This window comes from Etheostoma spectabile, chromosome 4 (assembly GCF_008692095.1).
Source record: "Etheostoma spectabile isolate EspeVRDwgs_2016 chromosome 4, UIUC_Espe_1.0, whole genome shotgun sequence".
Classification (NCBI taxonomy): domain Eukaryota; kingdom Metazoa; phylum Chordata; class Actinopteri; order Perciformes; family Percidae; genus Etheostoma; species Etheostoma spectabile.
This window is the reverse complement of record NC_045736.1, coordinates 18,112,059-18,132,505: the sequence shown is the minus strand read 5'-3', so window position 1 is coordinate 18,132,505 and position 20,447 is coordinate 18,112,059. Positions and strand designations below refer to the sequence as shown.

Genomic DNA, 20,447 nt, shown 5'->3' with positions numbered 1-20,447 from the left:
TGTGTGTGTATTAAACCAGCTGCTCTGCTGCAGTGACTTTGTTCTCACTGAACTCTGTTGTAGAGTCACCTTTGTCCTTATGGCTCTCTGCCAGTTATATGTTTATCTATCTCATTGTTTAAGGGTGTCAGATGTTTTAGATTGGTCCCCAGCTTAAGTGCCAAGCACATGAACTGGCCAAGGTGAACAGGTAGAGAGGGAGAACGAGTCCTTGGAGAAAGCACAGCTGTTAGAAATCCGATGCCAAGTGCCGCAGTGATGCCAGACACTCGGTGTGCCTCACATTTTGTTAGCTCTCTAGCTGAGCTGAGGGCCAGTGTTTGTCAGTATCCGTTTCCAAGCTCCCCAGCTTTGGCCACCTGACTTGGCTTGAAATGCCATGCATGCATGTGCATTTGCAGTAGACTGGGTAAACCCCTCCTGGTCTGGAAACCTGAACATTTGATTCTTCTGCTTCAGTTCACAATTTTGTGGGAACAAATTACAAACTCGCTCATCTCCCTGGCGCGCTATTGGTGGGTTTAACACGATGACAATAGAAAAGCGACCAAGCAGCTTGTTGTTTACATTCAACATGGCAGGCACCGAACGCCACCGAAGCGTAGCAAACCGGTTGATGCCGCTATCGCTTCTACGTCACCCGGCTCCTTGGTCTGATTGGTTGAAGGACTTTCCAATTGCGTACGGAGTCATTTAAACCATGCCCTTGGTCACGCCTCTTGTGCAGAGAAAATACAGAGCGGACTCCCCAGATTAATGCTCAATCTCAAATCTATTGAGCTTGGTCTGGTGATAGCCAAACTACTGTGCAAGTGCATCAAGGTGTGATCAACAACATTAAGATAAATAGGTGCCTATAAAAGAGACAAACGGAAGAGAAGGGTTAGAGACAAAAAGCCAGGAAGGCGGACTCAGGAACGAGTCTAGACGTGAGTTTGGTGTCCCTGTCACCTAGTTGGAATGCAGAGCTCATAATTCAAATGGCAAATGATAAGATCAGGAGCAGATACAGAGGATTTCTTGCCTGCCGCTTACCGCTTTACCAGAAACAGTCCTTACCTAACCTTCAGCTAATGTAAACTACACTATTTTCCCAGACGTATTAGTCTGACAAATTAGTAGTTTTTTTGTTTGTATCGTTTTTACCAACACAACAATTAGAATCAAATAGCTTTTACAAAATGTTTGTTAAGGCTTCAAAAGCGGCATCTAATTCCTTTTCTCATGACTCATTTTCCTTGTCAGTGCTACAGTGGAGCTGGTGCGAAGTGTCATCTCAGCGGCGTAACTCTATACAAGCCGGATGCTGTGTCCTCATTCAGCCAGGCTATAAATCTGTCCATTAGCATGTAAGTCAGTCAGCTGGTGAGACAGCCACAGCTCTTTCCTGTTGGAGGTAAGACATGAAGTCAGTACATGGGAAGGTCGGCAGACCCCCCCCCCCCCCCAACAGCCAGGAAATCCACGGAATTCTGTGGGTCAAACTGGGGTCGACTGGAGAAGCCCCCACAGGGAGAGACAGAGATAAAAACAGAGATGGAGTGAGACTAAGAAGAGGGTTGGAGATCTAGGCAGAGATACATTAGCAAGCGTTTTACAAGTTTTTTGATGGGCACAACTGAAGTTACACGTGCAAAACTCTAACTGCAGTCTGCACTGCAGCAGTTCATGTGGATCAAACTTTGCTTGAACACAGTTTTCAAATCTATACACACTGCTGTCACAACTGTTAACCACACATTCAAAACAGAATAGATTTCAGTATGGTGTCTATCAAACACTGTTGATTGCAATTTACCTGAAAGCCTTATCAAATGTCCTTGTTTAAGAAGAGTTATTGAACATCTAGGCTTTTTTTTTTAGACACACATAAAATAAGAGTTACAAACAATTATACACTGTACTGCTTGACAGAAACATGTAAAAGAGCAAAGATACCAATATGCCCAGATAAGATGTCTGAGGTTACATACACAGCTATAAAAAACAAAATGTGATAAACACTACTTTTACTATAGCAAAACTGCGTTCTTACTGTTTTTCAGAAATTAATGGAGGTGAGAGCAATGGAAACACCACATTGATTAGTATTTAGAGATGATACAGACGCCCAATGTGATGGAGAAAACTTGCTGCATGATGCTGGAGAGAGGCAGGATCAGTCACACTATTCTTTGTTACTGTAATTCCATAAATTAATGAAGACAAAATACTATATTGAAGCAAACTGCTGAGTTCCGTTCCTCTTGTTTACCTTACGAAAAGATTGATATATTGCATAAAATCTATAGCTTTTCCTTAAAGAAACTATTGAGTAGTGTGAAGTCACTCAAATTGTTCAAACTGTAAAAATGAAAGGTTTGTATTTTCTGTATTGGTGTTTGATGCCTGATTTTTTACTCTGTGTGTTCTGCGTGATGGTGTGTGTTATCTAAATGAGATTGTTCAGAGTGTTTTGCTACACTCAGCCTGTTTTGAGACGTGTGAAGAGTTGTGTTACTTGGAATGAATTTTGCAGGAAATGGGAACTGTTTAGCTCAGGTGACTGTTTCCTAGTGCAGACTGTAGTTAGAGATTAGCACAGGTAGCTCCAGTTGGGCCCACTGTTGTTTAGCAATCGAAAAAGGTGTTTCTATAAATTAATTACTGTTAATAGCTTGTTTTGATGTCAACACAATTTTTTTTTAAATGTAAATTTTGATGTCTTTAAGATTAAAGTAAGCCAGCACCAACAGCATGCAATATTTGAGAAAGACACTGGCAGCTTCAGAGTATTGATGTAAGGCAATGGTTTTATTTATAGAAGTGTTTTGTTTTCTTAAGTTTGGTCCTAAAAATATCCAGTGATATTTTTTTAGCCTTCTGTTATGAATTTGGAGCGGTTCAGCAGAGGAAGAGAAATACAAAGCCATCAAAAACCCACATGTTGTCTCCTGAGGTTCGTGTTTCAGATGGTGCTACAGTCACATCAGTAGTAAGAAATACCTGTCTGGAATATTTATAAAAGTTAGAAAGTGTTAATTAACTGTCATTAAAATATATAATAAATTGAACTAATCACATTGTTCTTACTTTTAGTATAATGAAGTTTTAAGTTGGCTAAAAGGGACTAAATGTTTGATTAATCATCTACTAATCTGTTGAATAGGAGCCAAGGACTGGATTAGTGCTATAATGATTAGTAATCAAATTACATTCCATTTCCCCAAATGTGATGCTTCTCTGTGTTTTTCTTGTAAATTGAATAGCTTTGGGGTTTCCAAACAATCAATTTCAAGACATCACATTGGCCTGTCATAATTTCACAGAGGTGGAACTTGGTTTGTTGCAGTCCTAGATTGGTGACATGATTTATTTGTTCCTAAACTCTTGTTGCTCTCGCCACCACCACTGATCTATTATTACTGATCTATTAACTATTCAAAATAAAAGGTACAAAAGTGGTGTTTCAGCGTAGGTCTTCAACACAATACATGCAAATTAAATGCATAAGGACGCTGAAAGAGTCTGACATGTAATCACCAACCAGCAGGGCAGCAAAGACTGTGTCAAGCTTTTGTACTTTAAACTTGATTAGTTCCTTTTCTGAATATATTTTGTATAGTTTAAAGGTCATAGATAATACATTTTTCCTCAAGATTTTATGAAGCTCTCAAAGATGTGTGTGTGTGTGTCTGTGGGGGTGTGTGTTGATTTAGTGGGTTTTGTAGCAATGGACTGCTCCTTGTACATTTTGGAGCTTGATTGGGACTTGGCACTCTGGTAAAGAGTGTGTGAACAAGATTACAGGTCTCCGCTGTCTTGCACTTTCATTCAAATTATCTGCCTCCAAAAATGTATTCATCATGAACTTCAATTTGAAAAGATAGATAGACCTTTACAGGCAGGCTTGTGCTGTGTATGCAGGTTAAGGGGCCCTGAGAATGTGTATGTATGTGTGTACATCCTGTCATTTGTGCTTTTTTACTGATGGACATGTGTAAATATGCCTCGAATTAAAGAGAGGAAAGGAAATGCACACGCCTCTGTTCTTTGTTTTACTTTGAGCAGGTCGTGTCTCCATCTTATCAAACATGAAGAAACACATTCAATGCTTTCAGGTTTATTCAGCAGTAGAGGAAGAGAGGATTATCTTTAGAGAAATTAGCGTTTTGTTGAAGCGGCTGCCGTGCTGCTGGCAAAATAGAGGTCAGAGGGGCTGTCTGAGAGGGGCGCCATGCCTTACAGATGGCGTCTAATTAGCGAGATTGGTTGGCGTTGCTGGTGGTCCTGGTGTGACCGTGACTTCCTGCTGGGCTTTCTTTTCATAAACATCACAAGTCTGATCAGTGACCCTCTCCTCTCTCCTGATAGTTAACCCATTGTCCGCTTGTCGCCTCTGTCCAATTGCTCTCTCAAATGATACGCTCCACCCTCACAGTGCTGAGCTAAAGGCATATTGCTCTTCTTCCTTCATGTGCAACGCGGAATGAAAACATTTGGCTGTCAGATTAATGTGATTAAAGTAATTTTCTCACAGTAAACAGGCAAAACATTTGCCAGGTCTGCACTCTGCTATTTATTGCCTCAGTCTTATTTGGAGAACAGCCAGTAGATCTATTCCTGGAAAGAGAGGTCTTTTTTTTTCTTCTTCAAAGTAATGTTGAAACCGCATTGATTCCAAATAAAAATAAATATTCCTCTTCATGGTTACACAATCTTTTATTTAATTGCTCCAAGAGGAGCCACAGTCCCGTAGTGAGAGGTGGTTGTTGCACAACAGACTTTCATGTTCCTAGTGGTAAGTCATCTCATTTACTAGATTTTCAGACTCATATTACTAGTTGACCACCATAGTTTACAACTAGTATTCACCGGCACTATGTCCTCGCTATAACAAAACAACCCAACGTTAAAAATGAGAGGGAGGTTCAGTAAGAGTTGAGGTAGAGCATGTCAATAACAAACTTATGATGCGTTGTTCTTTATCATCTCTTTCAATTATCCTTGTTCTTCCTTGTTTTGCTCAATGGACGTTTTATGGAATGTGGACGGAACTTAACCAAGTTATTCCATCTTGCTCAGTATCTACTTAACTATTAACCCAAAAAACTGTTTGAGAGGGAAATATCAGTATGAATCTAAGGCTTCTGCGAGTTTAGGACAATTGAAATGCAAGCTTGAACAGATGGCAGCAATTCCTTTAGAAATACCTGCTTTTATAAGTAGGCTATAAGTAAAATTAGCGTAAGTGTATCACAATCAGTTGATGTCTGTTATTCAATCAGATTGACTAAATGTTATTTTTTTAGATCTTTAGAGCTTACATATGCACCGCAAGATTTTTTGTGTTGTTCCAAAAGTAAAAAAGAAGTTACTCAACACGGAGAAAGAGGCCTCTTTTCCCTATATGGTGTAGGCAGCCAAGAGGCCCCACATTCCCCTCAGAAAGCACTATTGGTGAGTGTTGACATGAGGGATGTAAGATATAATTTTTCGCAAAATCATTTGTCTCATGCAGGATTACTTTCTATCTCAACATCTTTAAATACTCCTTTGACTTTTTCACACAACACGTTGAATAATATCTGTGCTTGTCCAATGTTGGCCTGTGTTTGAAAATAAGGAGTATTTTCACAATTTTTTTTTTTGTGCTCATGCACAGTCAGTTAATTCTGTTTCTTTCATATTGCAGCAGGCCTATGTGTCCTCCGGCCACCAAATGGCGCCCCCCAGTCCAAACACCAACAGTAGCAGCAACAGCAGTGGGGGAGGGGAACAGCTGAGTAAAACTAATCTGTACATCCGCGGCCTCCATCCGGGAACCACAGACCAAGACCTGGTCAAGCTCTGCCAACCGTAAGTGACTTTCAAACTTTTGTTTTTGATGGACTGATGATATAAAAATTGGATTTAATATGCGGATTAAGCCTCAAGAATTCCACACCATGAGGCTAATTTATATAATGGAATAGTGTGACATTTTGGGAAACTTATTAGTGGTGTATATTACAAGTTTTATCACAATACGATAGTCTATTGATTCTTTGGACAACTATACTATATTTGCTGATTTAACAAAGTCTGCTACAATATAATTTTAATTTTATTTAATTCAGGTGCCTGTGATATATCGTGACGAAAAATAGTTTGTGAATAGGGATGCTGAATTACCACAACTAAAGTCAGTTTGATTAAATCTTAACAATCACGTACACACACGCACGCACGCACACCTTTCCCACTGGCCAAAAATCCCACTTATCCACTAACATCAGGCTTTTGTCAGCTGTGTGTGTGTGTGTGTGTGTGTGTGTGTGTGTGTGTGTGTGTGTGTGTGTGTGTGTGTGTGTGTGGTGTGTGTGTGTGTGTGTGTGTGTGTGTGTGTGTGTGCGCGCGTGCGAGTGACAGTGATGATCTGAGCAAAAGAGAGTTAAAGTTTATTAGCAAAGATATCAAATAATGAAGAGGTTGCAGTTTTGTGCACTGTATCGGAGAAAGCTGTAGCAGGAAATGTAACACTTTCCGGGCACGTTTGTGACACTAAACGTGACACACCAGTAAAAAGACTGGCAATGGGAAAGGAGTCTATCGCCTATTTTTAGCAGGTTTACGTTTGTTTGAAACACCTGGATATACTCACTAATTTTCATGGAAAAATGGTAACACAGAGAGATAAATCCCAGTAAGCAACCAAACTAATTTTGGCTGCTACAGGTCAGGGCTGTGCCACACAGAATGCCACAGAATGTGAACCTTAGCCATGCATCCGTCATCTTCACAGGTTATTTGCATCCCTGAACAAGCACTGGAAATATCAAATTCACAGTACATATTTGCACGGCTCTTATCTGATAATAATGTTAATAGTGTGTGCAAACACATGTTGGCAAAGCTAGAACAATAAAAGAAGATCTGAAATCTGCGGTTGGTATGTGAAACAGGGTGAGTAAAAGCTTGGGACTGACAGAGACATTGTTGTGTTGTTAGAGCGGTTGAGAGAGGACGGAGGCTTTAGGGGTGGGTGGGACAACTACCTCTGAAGGGGAACCTTAAATGAGTGGGAAAAGTGTAGCATGGCCTGCTGGGAAAGAATGTCAGACATGTCGTATATGGGTCAGAGCTGTCTTTCAAGTCCCTGTGGCCTCCACAGGGGGGTGGGCTGCTGTTCTGCTGCAGAGGGGCTGAGGTAAGCAGAGGGTCACACACAGTCACTGCCTTCAGACCTTTGGACTCTCCAGGTGGGGAAAACATGAAACACAGCTTTTATTTTTCTTTGTCATGCCTCTAATGCAAACTCAAACGGATCACTAGGACACAGTGTTTTTCAATCTGAAAGTATGAGCTTTAACTCTGTTAAATCTGGGTCATTGTTTATGATTGCAGGCCAAACTTTTGTTTGATATGCATTCATTTCCAAAATATTGGCTTTTTGACAAGATATTTTCTTTCAAACCATGTATTGATGTTTTGATTTTTGGACTATTAAAGAAATAAGGAAAAAAACATAAGGTAATAATGAGATAAATTCTACTAATCAGACGTGTAAATGAACTATGATAAACTTTCCTCCAGCTTGCCAGCGCTCAAGTCTCCGTCCTCATCTCCCATCTCAAGTCATTGCTGGAACTACAGATTGTACTTCTGCATACAGACACAAAGAGTATAGAAGCGGATCGAGAGAGAGAGAGACGTCCGTCTCTCTAATTCTCAAACTCAGACCGAACTGTAAAACTAGACAGGGCTGATTAAAAATAAACCAAGATTCAGCTACGCGCCTCAAATGTTTTCAGAAACATACAGTTAGTCACCTGTAAGACGAGATTGGTTGGTACCAGCCAGCCGCCATATTAGTTCTGTGACGTGCATGCATTACATCACCCACCAGCAGGAGTGTTGGTTGGTCTGGTGCGGCGCAGTGCATTCTGGTAGTTGTAGATTTGTTACCTTTTGAGCGAAAGGGAATACCACAGCCTCTTTTTTCTGTTTTCTCTGGTCATGTGCATCTCTTTACTGCATAAACAGCAAAGTTTTATGTTACGGCTATTTTCCCAATAGTAAAATACTAATGTAATTGATTCCTAATATATTACTAGTATAATTAGTTTGATATGCATCCATTTGAGCCCAGCACGTGAATATTATATTACTTTGTTTTACTAAAATCTTTCAAACAGTGGTAAACAGTACATTTTGAATGTATGTTTCTACTTTCGTGCCCAGAGGGCTCAGAGATATGACCAAAAGAAATGGAAAATTTAGTTGGGCTTGAATGGGTTAAATTAGATCAAGCTCATTCATTGACCACTTTGCAGCTGTTAGATGGTAGTAGGAAACTATAAACATAGCCTTTTCTAAGGTCATCTGGCTATGTGGCAGTGGATAATGAATTATTAATTTCTGTGAGGAAGTGTCCTTAATAATGTGTCTATCCCGAAGGTAATACTGTGAATGCACAAATCAGACTGTGGCCTTTGACATCAAGTAGCTGACATCAAGATTGTTCACATATAAATCTGCTACTATTTTTGTTTTCTAAAAAGATGCACGGGCTGTTTTTTTATTTACATTTTAGAAAGAGAGGAGATAAGGCCACAACATTTTAGCATAAATACTTTGGACACTGGTGTCAAACGTGACACAGGTCTCTGCCGTGGCCGTCTAGTCAGATCTTTGTCATCTGGGCAAATGTCCATTGAAACTAGGCGGGAGGGTAGGACCCAGCGATGTGTGTGTGGAAAAACAGAGCGAGGGAGAGGGATGTGGTGGGAAGGAAGGCAAACTGAAGGGGTGAAGCATCAGGTTACAGTGTACATTCCGCCCAGATGCCATGTCTCCCAAACAGAGGAACTCACTGGCTAAATTCACCAGACAAGGGCAGGTCTATTATACAGTAGTGCTGATGTGCCGTCTTATAACACTGCATTCCATTAGTCTCTGCATCTTACATAACACTTCTCATTTACTGCTTTTAATGTGGTTTTCATAGCATTAATGTTTTATAATACTGCATCAGTGCACTAATTCACTCTTTTCTTTTCTGATTGGCCTTTTTAATGTTTTTCTATTGACAACCGTGGACTGAAATTAAAGGTTAGGACACCGGCTTATGTTTTATACACCATTTGATTTATTTTGTAAGTATTTAAATGGATCAGGCAAACGGTAAGTTCCCTTGAAAGTCAATATGTCTATTTGCAAGCCAAATATTGCTAGTGACAACACTTTAAAGCTTTATTTGAGCCACAAATATCCGAGAGCAGAGCTGTATTTAGTAGAGAGGTGTGTGTTTGTGTGTAAGTGTGTGTGGTAAAGACAGGTCTGGAAGAAATAGTTTTTCGCCCTAGGGTACTGTCTCCTGTCTGTCGAAAAACAACACAAGGGAACAGAGTTACCAGCATACAAAGAAGGGCCGAGGCGAACAAAGTTTTCTGTGGCACGCATGATCGCACTAAAAAGACACAATTGATTGCGCAAAGGAGTATGTGTTCATGTTTATAGCTGTAGTCAGGCAACCTGAGGAAGTGTGGCAGGATTGGTATGCACAGGTAGGAGAAGATTTTTTTGCCTTATAGTCACCTCATCGGTCATTTTTTACTTAACCTTTATTTATACTTAAAGGGCATTGAGGTTTCCCTCATTTTAAGTGATGACAAGTTTACATGAAGAGACATATACAAAAAAACACCAATTGTTTAAAAACAGTAGCAGATGGAAGTACCTCTAACCTTAGAGTTTTTTGCAGAGCGTTCCATGTGCTAGGGGCATCGAAGAAAAAGGCTGATTTTTCAAGATCCGAACGCGCAGAACGAACCCTGAGAGTGAGACAATTGTTGGATCTGGTTTGATAGAAACCCAGATTCCAATGTAATAGAGAGAAGATATAGAGAGAAGGTTTACTACTAACAGCTTTAATAACAAACAAGTTCCAGTGGTAACTGCGCCTCAAGCAAAGAGAGGACCAGCCAACCAGAATTGACCCTGTTTTCTGAATTCTTGTCTGTCCCTACAGGTATGGCAAGATTGTTTCAACCAAGGCCATCTTGGATAAAACCACCAACAAATGTAAAGGTGAGTTAGTCATTTTAATTCATTTTAGATTTTTAAATTGAGAGTTGGCATTATGATTTTTCATTACTGTTGCCTACTCATACCACTGGTGTTGGTTGTGTTGTTATTAAATTGGAATTTCATGTTGTTTTATGAAGCTGCAACCAGTAGACAGTTAACGTTAGCTGGGCTTTGCGTAGAAACTGCAAATAGGGGAAAACAGCTTGTATAGCTCTGTCAAAAGTTAAAAAACATCTACCAGCACATTTAAAGCCATTAAATGAACATATAATATCAAGGTGGAAAATGTAGCTGTTTCCAACTTCTAAGCTATGCTACGCTTGCAATATTTTTATTTTAATATGTGTTTTTCTATTGTACAGGCTATGGCTTTGTGGACTTTGACAGCCCAGTAGCAGCACAGAAAGCAGTTACAGCTCTGAAGTCCAGTGGGGTCCAGGCTCAGATGGCCAAAGTAAGAATTAACCAGCTCTTGATCCGCTCTGTTACACAGCCACTACTTCTTTTACCCCCAAATTCACCAAACACCATTAGGCTAAACTTGTCAAGTTCATCTTTGGATCCAATCTTGTCTTCTCTAAAAATCTATTGATCTCCAAAGAGCCACTTGCTAAACTCTGACCACCGAGAGTCATAGTCCCTTCCTCATCAAGCACGCATCTACCTACTTCATCATGTCAAAATTTACATGCACTGCCCTGTTGGCAAGGGTTCAAGATAAACTCTGGTTTATAGAGAGACATGTTGGTTATACTTTGTTGGGTGAACGTGTGCCAATAATCAACATTTGTACAAAGGATAAAGTCTGGCTTGATGGAGACTAGATTTGTGACTAGCAAAATGACTACCCTTTTTAATCCGATTTTGTTAATTCACCACTCTTAACTTGTTAATCCTTTACTGCATTTCCTTTTATTCTCATTTTGTCTCCCCTTCCTTCACCGCCCTCCTCACCCCCTTCTCTCTCCTTTCCCCTCGTGCCCTTGTCTCTGTGCTTGTGTATGTTGCTAACCTGCTCCTGTTGTAGTGCTTGTTCTGAGCTCTTTGTCCAAGTGTCTGCAGTCAAAGCAACTCTTGTCGGCCCATTAAGCTGATCCCTCTGGCTCTCATGCTCCCCTTTGAGGGAACCCAGGGGAGGGTGCCACTACACCCACTGTCAATGGGACAGACACAATGGGCTGGCATTGTCCATCGTCTGGGCTCAGACCTGGGGCTGACACCAGCACTTAATACACTCCACCCCAGTGTCCCTGCCCCCCTCCCCGTGTCCTGTACCCAAACAGACCCACTGCAATGTAACACCAGGGTCTCCCTCAGCCCAGCCCCAGAAAACTGTAACAGATCCACACTGGCAGCTGACCTGGACCAGTCCAGTGCAACTAAACCCGGAGTCTAAGTTCTCTGCCCCTCCTCTGTAAGACTGCCACACAATCCTGTGTATCTTAATACCCGACAAATGCAACTCGACACTAAGACACGACTCACCCAGACAGCATTTGTTCAGTCAGAGGTGTTGATAACCATTATAAAAACCTAAATATACACAGCTGCCTCAATCACTGGGTTACTTCAGGTCAGAAAAAAACAAGCATGAATCTAAAATCAGTTTAACATCAAACGCTCAAGTGTAGTTTCACTTGTTTGCACCTTCACCATGGCTGCTGCAGAGTGTTGTTCATAAACAGAATGAGCCACACCTTGCACTCGCCGTCCTCAGAGTATGCTCAGTCCCCGAACGGGCCACCCCAGCCCCGAGGCTGTGGGCCCAGAGGAGCCGCGTGCATAAGGGGCAGGAGAACCATGGCAGAGTTAAAAATAGATCCCTTCTTACTTCCCAGCACCTCCCTGTTCAAACTCAGACGTCAGCTCACCCGCGCTGCTCGACACACAAGCAGGCAAATACACAGAGACACACCTCAATAGACATGGCTCACTTTGGGCTTGGCACACAAAATACACTGTGAAGCCTCAGCAAATCCCATTTTCATATCTACAACAGGATTATTATTTGTTTGAATGTGAAATTGGATATTGTGTGTACAAGCTGAGGTGAAGGGTAAATAAAAGGATAAACCCGGAGGGAGTTTATCCTTTATAATGAATAAAGTATATCTATTAGTCTAATGCAGTGTACCACTGTGTTATATAATAGCTGTGTTGCCACACCCAGAATGACGAAAATCACAGAAAATAGGTAATCTCTTGGCCAGGTGGTTTACGGCTGAGAACAGAGGCTAATCAGTAAATCTTCACTTGAGATAGCTGTTAGACCCACATCTGACAGTTTCTTTTGTGTACAAGTAAAAAACCGGTTTGCAGAGCTATTGGATAGTAGGCTACTGAGTGTTAGAAAAGGGTCAAAATGGAAAATGGTAGCTTCAAAATATATTTTAAAGCTTAATAAGCAGGCAGTCATTTATCCTCTTTTCCTTTCTTGCTCTCTTCTGTCATCCTCCTCTTTCATTACCCAAATTATTCAAGACTCCCACTACTTCCTATCTTGTCAGTTCCCTCCTGTACAAAATATCAGCCTTTTAAGCTCCTCATTTCTCCCACTCTCGCTCTGCTCTATCCTCTTCCTTCTCTCTGTTTTGCCTTCCCCTCTTTTTGGCTCAGCCTCTTTCTCCCAGTTGCCAGGCTCCTGTTGCTCTCTGAACTCCTTAACTTCATGCCTGGCTTCCTGTATGCTTCTGCACAGTCACACAAGGTTTCACTTTCAAGCTAGTGCCACAAAATGAGTCTCTGAATAATCTCTCTTTACTTGTAGCTATCCAGATCTCTTAATTAGACAACATTCATCCTAAATAAGTGATTTAATCTTTGCCAACAGATTCATATTTGCATGTGTCAGCATATTAATGTGTGCGTGTGGATTTAGCAAAACCAGACAGCCTTAGTTGGGGCATTGACACATGGGTGATAAATTATTCAGAGTTTCAGTTTATTGGTATTATTGCTTAAAAACATTTTATCCGCATCAAGTCTTAATACAAAATTATGTTTGACATGGTACATGCATATGATGAAGTATTAATGTGCCAAGAGTGATGGCAGGTGTTAATGGAAAGACTGCTGTCCCACTGCTGCCTACACAGGAATTTCTGCAGTGTGAAAAAGATATTGTAAGTGAGAAATTTTCCATTTGCAAAGATGTTCGTTAAGTGTTATGCTAAAATAAAGGCTACGCCTTTTAAAAAAAAAGAAGAAGTTAATTGAAGTACTTCGGGTAACATTAAAACACCCAACAAGTAGGTATTAATAAAGTAATAGTTTCAGATGTCTGCCACTTCTACACCAACATCTATTGGTATTGCAATGAAACAAAACGAATCACATCTCTTCACACAGGTCCAAAACAGATCTGAATGTGAACTGGTTTTTATGTCTACTTCCTGTACAGCAACAAGAGCAGGACCCCACCAACCTCTACATCTCCAACCTACCACTGTCTATGGATGAGCAGGAGCTGGAGAGCATGCTCAAATCATTTGGCCAGGTCATTTCCACACGCATCCTCCGAGATGCTAACGGGACAAGCCGCGGTGTGGGATTTGCCAGGTCAGACATAATAGACTACTCCATGGTGGTGTGGGATAATTTGAGTACAGTTTATGCTGTAAATAAAACATAGGAAAATCCTAATATAAACTTTGATCCACAAGCATAATTCAATTTAACTTTTGACTGTATTTCAGAATGGAATCTACGGAGAAGTGTGAGGCCATAATTCAACATTTCAATGGCAAATTCATCAAGACTCCACCAGGAGTGCCTGGTGCGTGGAATGTTTTTTGGGGTATTATAGGAACCTGATATCGTTGGTGCCAGAGCTCAGTGTTTTGATCCCCACTATGACCACTAAATTCCCTCTCTTGTTTGATCTGTTGCTTTCACAGTGCCCACAGAGCCCTTATTATGTAAGTTTGCAGACGGAGGTCAGAAGAAGAGACAGAGCCAAGGGAAGTACCTCCATAATGGAAGGACCTGGGGTAGAGATGGAGATACGGTAACATGGCCACTTTTAACTCATGATTCTTAAAGGGAACTTCCTATGTTCACATTACATTTCCTGTTGGAAATGAAAGCACGACCATCATTCTCACTCTGTGCTAGATGACTTTTTTAGTACAGACTTCACCAGTGTTTGTGTGACCTCACTGTTTCTAAATCCTGTGTATTGTTTTTCCAGGGAGGAATGACGCTTGCGTATGACCCCACAGCCTTACAAAATGGGTGAGTGGTATTCATGGACTGACTGAAAACAGTCTCAACCCTCCAGGAAAATAACTCAAACATAGTCAAACTGTAGTAAAGCGCTGCCCTCTGCTGGGCATTGCGTGAACACAGAAATGCTTTTAACTCAGTTGGAGACATACTGCAGATTGTTGATATGATGTGGCCGTCTTCATGTTTTCTTCTCGCTTTGCTCCGTCTGTTCGACAGCTTTTACTCCTCACCCTACAGTCTGGCTCCAAACCGAATGATCGCCCAGACTTCCCTCTCACCTTACATGCATTCTCCTGTCTCATCCTACCAGGTGGGCTATTTCATATGTGTTTCTAATTCAAATACTGACTTTTTAAAATCTGCTTTAATGCCAAGACTTCATTTTCTTTTACTTTTCTGTGCCAAACGGCTGATTATGTCCACATTATGCAAGTTAACAGACACTCAGGGAGGACCACAGCCCACAATACTGATTATATGTGTTCAAGTTCTTATGACCTCTCTCTGCAAACGTACATAATACAGGCACTGAGGGGACTGTGCAAGCAACAGCAACTCATTACAAATGAGTTTCATGATGTGTTTCCTGATATATAGGTACACAACCCGTCCTGGATGCACCATCAGTCATACCTCATGCAGCCAGCTGTGAGTATCACCACCATCTCCCCCTCTCATATACCCCATTTACTCTAAGCCCCCACAAAAGCATTCTGCATTTTTGGAGGTGGTCTGAGATGCATTCAACCCAAATGTAGAGCTTAACTGTATTCCTCAGCATATTTCTGTTTGGCCACTTGCAAGGGATCTAAAATGCATTCCATTAGAGATAGGGATTCAGACTAACAAAAATGTATGTTTATGTGCGTTTCTATGCATCCACAGGGTACAGTTCTTACCCCAACAATGGATCATGCCATGTCCATCCAGCCCACGTCCATGATGGGACCTCTCGCCCAGCAGCTAAGCCACATGTCCCTGGGCAGCACGGGCACAGTCAGTACCAAACACACACACACACACTATGGACAAGGCAAAAAAATTGTCCCCGTACTGTCCTGAAATTCACAAGATCAAATATTCATGTCAAATACTACACACAATTTGTGTTTTCCTCTCTGCCTTCCCTACAGTATATTCCGGCCAACACAACTATGCAGGGGACCTACATCCCCCAGTACACACCAGTGCCTCCCTCCAGTGTCCCATTAGAGGTATGAAGCTAGCCTCAACCTCAGCTGCTTATATTTCCATGAATGGGATGACTAGTAATTAAAACTCTTATAGGGACATATTTACTAAAACTTGACACATCTGTGAGCTCAAAAAAAGCTGTTGCTTTTAGCAGACTAACTTTTTTTCATCTGTGTTTTAAGGAGTGGCAGAGTTAGGGCACAAAAGTAGGAGAGGTGACTATTCAAACTGCCAACTGACAAATTTACTGAGCTGGACAATGTGCCCTTAAGGTGTCTGTGGTATTATTATTATTATGACAGGTAGAAGCTGGCGTAGTAGCTTTGGTGATTCTTGTAGGGTTCTATAAATACATAAAATTAGAGCAAAAATAACATGTCATGTTTTGGAAAGATGAAACAGAAACATAGGACAAACATGAGTCATGTCATTCCTAAGTTTTGCCTCGCAGAAACTTAAAGGACAGACTTTTTAGAAAAAGTCTATGTATTACCTTGTTTGTTGTTGTTGTTGTTGTTGTTAAGGTGATGACCAACTGGACTCACCATCCATCCAATCTTTGGATTCAACTCTTGATGTTGATCAAATTATTCTTACTGGCACAATTATTTTATGATAGGCCAAGTAGGTAGAGTTGGCCTATGTTAGCATTCTAACAGACTTTACATTTTTAACAATGACATTTTAAAAACCTTTGAGTTTTTGCTTATTTCTGTAATGGAAGGTGTAGATCTCAGAAAATGACACTTTCCCCAAAATATTTGTACTATAGAAAGTTTCATAATTTACACATTTATACATTTGTATTTTAGCACCTGCTGATATGCAGAATTAAATTGTGCAAAGATTTTATTTCTGTCTTCCTCGCTTTTTCTTTGAAAAATTTATAACTGTGTATTACTTAATGAATGTATTAATATATATTAATTTTACTTCCTCCATGTCATTTTCTTCTTGTGAAATAGCTGTGTGCTGTCAAGACCATCTGTCTATATTAGTTTTTTTATTAAACCATTATTCAACTAGAAGAGCCTTTGTCACTCATGAATAAGAATCAGAATCATTTCTTGGATACATTTGAGGACTACACAGTCTGTGTGCCATAGTGCTATTGCAGGTTCCTGGCTGAGCGCTCTGCAGGAGGGCGGCCGAGCCTGTGGAGAGTCTTGAGTCATTTGTTGGAAGGTGGAGCTCAGTCATAATGGTGGGAGCCTGCGGGATGAGCAAGACAGTGAATGAGAAAAAAGGGGCAAGTTTATGAATGGGAAGAGGCACAGTAGTAAGCCAGAAACTCAGGCTGTGATTGGAGGGATGAGGTCATTGGGAGGTAGGAGAAGAGAAGGTGGAGTAGAGTGATGGGTGTTAAAGTATCATTGGGTAAATGTCCTTAAATGATAGCACATCGTGAATGTTTAGCATGAATTTTAGTAAATACGTCCTGCAATAAACCGTGGCCTTCAGTTTTCTGTTTTCAGTTTTCTGTATTTTGGTTCATCCTCAACAATAAAGTCTCAAAGACTTATCATGTCTTTGATTCGGTGGGGAGGGCAGTGGGAAAATACAGGCTGTCTTTTTTCTATCTTTGATAAAAACTAATTAATTAATTTGCACATTATAATTAATTATCAAGTAGAGAATTGTTTGAATATCCTGTCCTCTTCTTTTAGGAGAATGGTGGTCAACAGCAACAGGTTGCCATGGAGTCTCCCGCAGAGCACACAAACTACTCGTACCAACACACCAAGTGAAGCTAAGGTAGGACAGTGAAGGTCGCTTTGCTCTGTCCTGCATATTACACGGCTGTAGACTGATGTTTTTAAAGTATCTAAACTGCAAGTCATATGAAGGTAAGATAGTGAGTGTGTGTGTGTGTGTGTGTGTGTGTGTGTGTGTGTGTGTGTGTGTGTGTGTGTGTGTGGGGTGTGTGTGGGTGTGTGTGTGTGTGTGTGGGGCCAATAGCACATGAAGGCACAGTTGTTTCAATACATATTGTAAGTGTTACAGGAATAGTTTGACATGTTGGTTCTGCTTATTTATTTTCTTGCCGAGAGTTAGATAAGAAAAGGCTGTGACTTCCTGAAGTCTTGCCGTCACTAAGGTCGCCAGGCAACCAGCAAAGACTGGCAGAGCCAGAAGACAGTCTCCTGTGTTAAGTAAACAAGATATAACATGTCAATTAATTAGTGAGATTTAGAGGTGCTGGCAGAGGTTTTTATTTCCTTTAGTCAGAGCCAGGCTAGCTGTTTCCCCTGTTTCCAGTCTTTATGCTAAGCTAAGCTAACCGGCTGCTTGCTCCAGCTTCATATTTACCTAACAGATGTGAGAGTGAGTGGTTGGGATCTTCTAATCTTACTTCCTGCAAGAAAGCGAATAAGCCTATTTCCCAAAATGTCAAACAATTTCTTTAAGAGCCTGCAATAGTTGCTGTATCGTAAGAGAGTCAGTAGCCAGTGATTTACACACACAAGTACTACTTAGTCCAGTATATTGACAATATGCATTTATGTGTTTTTTTGCACAGCCCTAACCCCAAACACAGATTATTTTGCCATTTTAAGACTGAACAGTTTCAGAGAATGATGTGTTGTGTTAAAATGCTTATTGTGTGTGTGTGTGTGTGTGTGTGTGTGTGTGTGTGTGTGTGTGTGTGTGTGTGTGTGTGTGGTTTGTGTGTGCGTGCGTGTGTGCGTGCGTGCGTGCATGCATGCGTGTGTGTGTGTTTTGCAGCTCCTAGCAGGGTGGGGCTGAGGGCACAAGATGAATCCAACCAAACAGGATTCAGCTGTAAGAGAACTGTGCTCCATACATCACCAAACACCCAGACTTGAACACGGATAATAAAAGGAACGTGCGTTTGTTTTCGCGTGTGTGTATGTGTGTGTGTGTGTGTGTGTGTGGTGGGGGGGGGGGTCTGATTTGTTTTTTTAAAGAAAAAGGACAAAAATTACGTTATTGGACTTTTCCTGCTCACATCTTTAAGAGTTGATCAACCAAAGGTGGGAATCTTCTTCACAGAAGCTTTAATCTATTTTGATAACTGAAAAAGGAACATAACAAGAAGTTTAAAAGGAAACTAAGTAAAACAAACTTAAGAGAAGAGGAAAAGACACAGAGCATTATTTTTGTGCACGTAATATAAAAAAATTCTTATTTTTAAAAGAAAAACGCATTTTGGACGTTTCAGGGTGATTCAAGGAAAAATTGAAACACAATGTGTCTTTTATTTTTTGTAAAATATGCAAACTTTTATTTTTATTTCCTGATGTTTGTTGTTTGACGTTCTATTTGCAGCAGCGGGGGCAACAATTTGTACAGATTTAAAAACGTTTGCTGGTCTGATGTGTCGAGTCATTGTAACCGAGAGGAGGCGAACCGTTTAAAGCTACTTCTTCCTGTAACTGCTGCAGACATTTCTATTCATGCCCAGATGATATTAACATTATTTATAGTTAAGTCTAAGTCTTTCTTTTTTTAATTTACCTTCTTCCATAAGTGAACAAAAGACAATCAATTATTTCTATTTATATTTGAATTATAGTTCTATTTTTTTAGATTTGAAACATACATTTATAGAAAAGAAGTTATTTAATACTGTAGTCTATCAAGACATGATGAAACTAACCTTAGCCGATGCATTAATGATAAGCTCTAACATTTTGGAAATTCTTCTTTTGTAGCTTTGATGCTTGGATGACTTTCAATTCAGTTCAAGTCCCGTATGCACCATCAAAAATGGCACTTGTTCATATTAATAGTCGCCCTGTTTTGTTATATTTTAACTCCATGTCACATCCATGTCCATGAGAAGTGGTTTTAAGCGGTTTTGCTGTGGCAAACCTTCAGGTATCATTAAATTCATCCTCTGTTGAAGGGATGAAGTGAACGTGCTTTAGATTTGAGCGGTTAAATTTACTTACTAAAAGATTATGTGTACAAAGAGCAATGCAGTTACTAAATTAAGATATAGTTTATCAAAAGCAATGAGGGAAATCAAATAGAGGACTAACACGATCCCTGAGAATAATTAGTATGAAAGGAAAGGGAGCTGTAAGTCTTTTTTTTAATGCTGCTGTTGTTACTTGAGTTGGATTCTCCGTCAGTAAATTTTAGTTAGTAGAAAGTTAAATGTTTCTGTTTTTCTTTATTCTGTCACTTGAAAACCTTCTTGAGCTAACTTGCCTTATTTTTGATGAATTTATCTTTGAAGTAGATTTTAGCTGTAGGTTTTACCTTTTTTTTTTAGTAGATGTTAGTTTTTTCTCTGCGTATGTATTGATGCTGTTTTCTTGTGCTTTTGTTTTCACACAAATTTCTGTTCCAAACCTTGTGTCGTCTGTCCTCATATTGCATCGGGCCTGTTTGCAGAAAGCCTTTAGGAGTGGAGAGTTGAACCAAACAAAGACTTCATTTAGTGCTGATCCAAAAGATTCTTACTGATGCTACATCGGTGTTGCAGCTCAAAGAGGATTCATGCACGCAAGCCCTTTTCAGAGTGGAGCTCATGTCACCACGTGCAGTGCATCCAAATATGTTGAACTTTAATTTATGCAGACATCAAAAACTGTAGATATGTAGATAATATAAATAATGGTTTTACAAAGGACTGCTCACTAGACCGTGGAAGTGCCATTAAAGATAGTTATAACAGCCTTTAGTGAGGCAGCAAGTCTGAATGAATTTAGGAGTGATACCAAATTCTGCGAAAACACTTTTTAGCTAAGCCTTAATGTTTTTTCTCTGAATGAACTGCCTGATCTCTCGCAGGATTGACACTAAGTTGTATATACTACGGAATGGCAACAGGTTTTGTTTGAATGCCATCGAGTTAGTCATAACATCAGTGGAGTTAGCTGTAGCGTTCCGGGGAGCTTTTCTTCCCGTTCTTCAACCATCCATGTTTAAGATCAGTGATGCACGCAGTCTAAAAACGTCTTTCTCAAGGCTCGAGGTTTGATGATTGGGTTTCTAACTCTTTA

At 40.3% G+C, this 20,447-nt stretch overlaps 1 protein-coding gene and 1 long non-coding RNA gene across 5 annotated transcripts in view; one reads left to right on the top strand and one right to left on the bottom strand.

Annotated features, from left to right (window-relative positions):
- The window catches only part of LOC116687793 (uncharacterized), a 10,158-nt gene extending 9,136 nt beyond the window's left edge, over nt 1–1,022 (bottom strand). The window contains exon 1 of the long non-coding RNA XR_004331634.1: nt 1,011–1,022. This is a non-coding gene — a long non-coding RNA (uncharacterized LOC116687793). The remainder of the gene's footprint in view (nt 1–1,010) is intronic.
- LOC116687791 (RNA-binding motif, single-stranded-interacting protein 2) overlaps nt 1–20,447 on the top strand; it is a 25,469-nt gene extending 5,022 nt beyond the window's left edge. The window contains exons 1-14 of one of the 4 annotated variants that reach the window (XM_032513401.1): nt 5,342–5,439; nt 5,675–5,838; nt 9,992–10,050; nt 10,413–10,504; nt 13,451–13,608; nt 13,746–13,825; nt 13,947–14,056; nt 14,240–14,283; nt 14,494–14,587; nt 14,875–14,925; nt 15,163–15,273; nt 15,411–15,491; nt 17,139–17,226; nt 18,199–20,447. In XM_032513401.1, coding sequence (XP_032369292.1) covers nt 5,702–5,838; nt 9,992–10,050; nt 10,413–10,504; nt 13,451–13,608; nt 13,746–13,825; nt 13,947–14,056; nt 14,240–14,283; nt 14,494–14,587; nt 14,875–14,925; nt 15,163–15,273; nt 15,411–15,491; nt 17,139–17,219 — 1,098 coding nt within the window. In that variant the 5' untranslated portion in view covers nt 5,342–5,439; nt 5,675–5,701 and the 3' untranslated portion in view covers nt 17,220–17,226; nt 18,199–20,447. Of the gene's footprint in view, nt 1–5,341; nt 5,440–5,674; nt 5,839–9,991; nt 10,051–10,412; nt 10,505–13,450; nt 13,609–13,745; nt 13,826–13,946; nt 14,057–14,239; nt 14,284–14,493; nt 14,588–14,874; nt 14,926–15,162; nt 15,274–15,410; nt 15,492–17,138; nt 17,227–18,198 lie in introns of those variants that run through there. The other 3 variants (XM_032513398.1, XM_032513399.1, XM_032513400.1) reach the window with 3 other exon arrangements.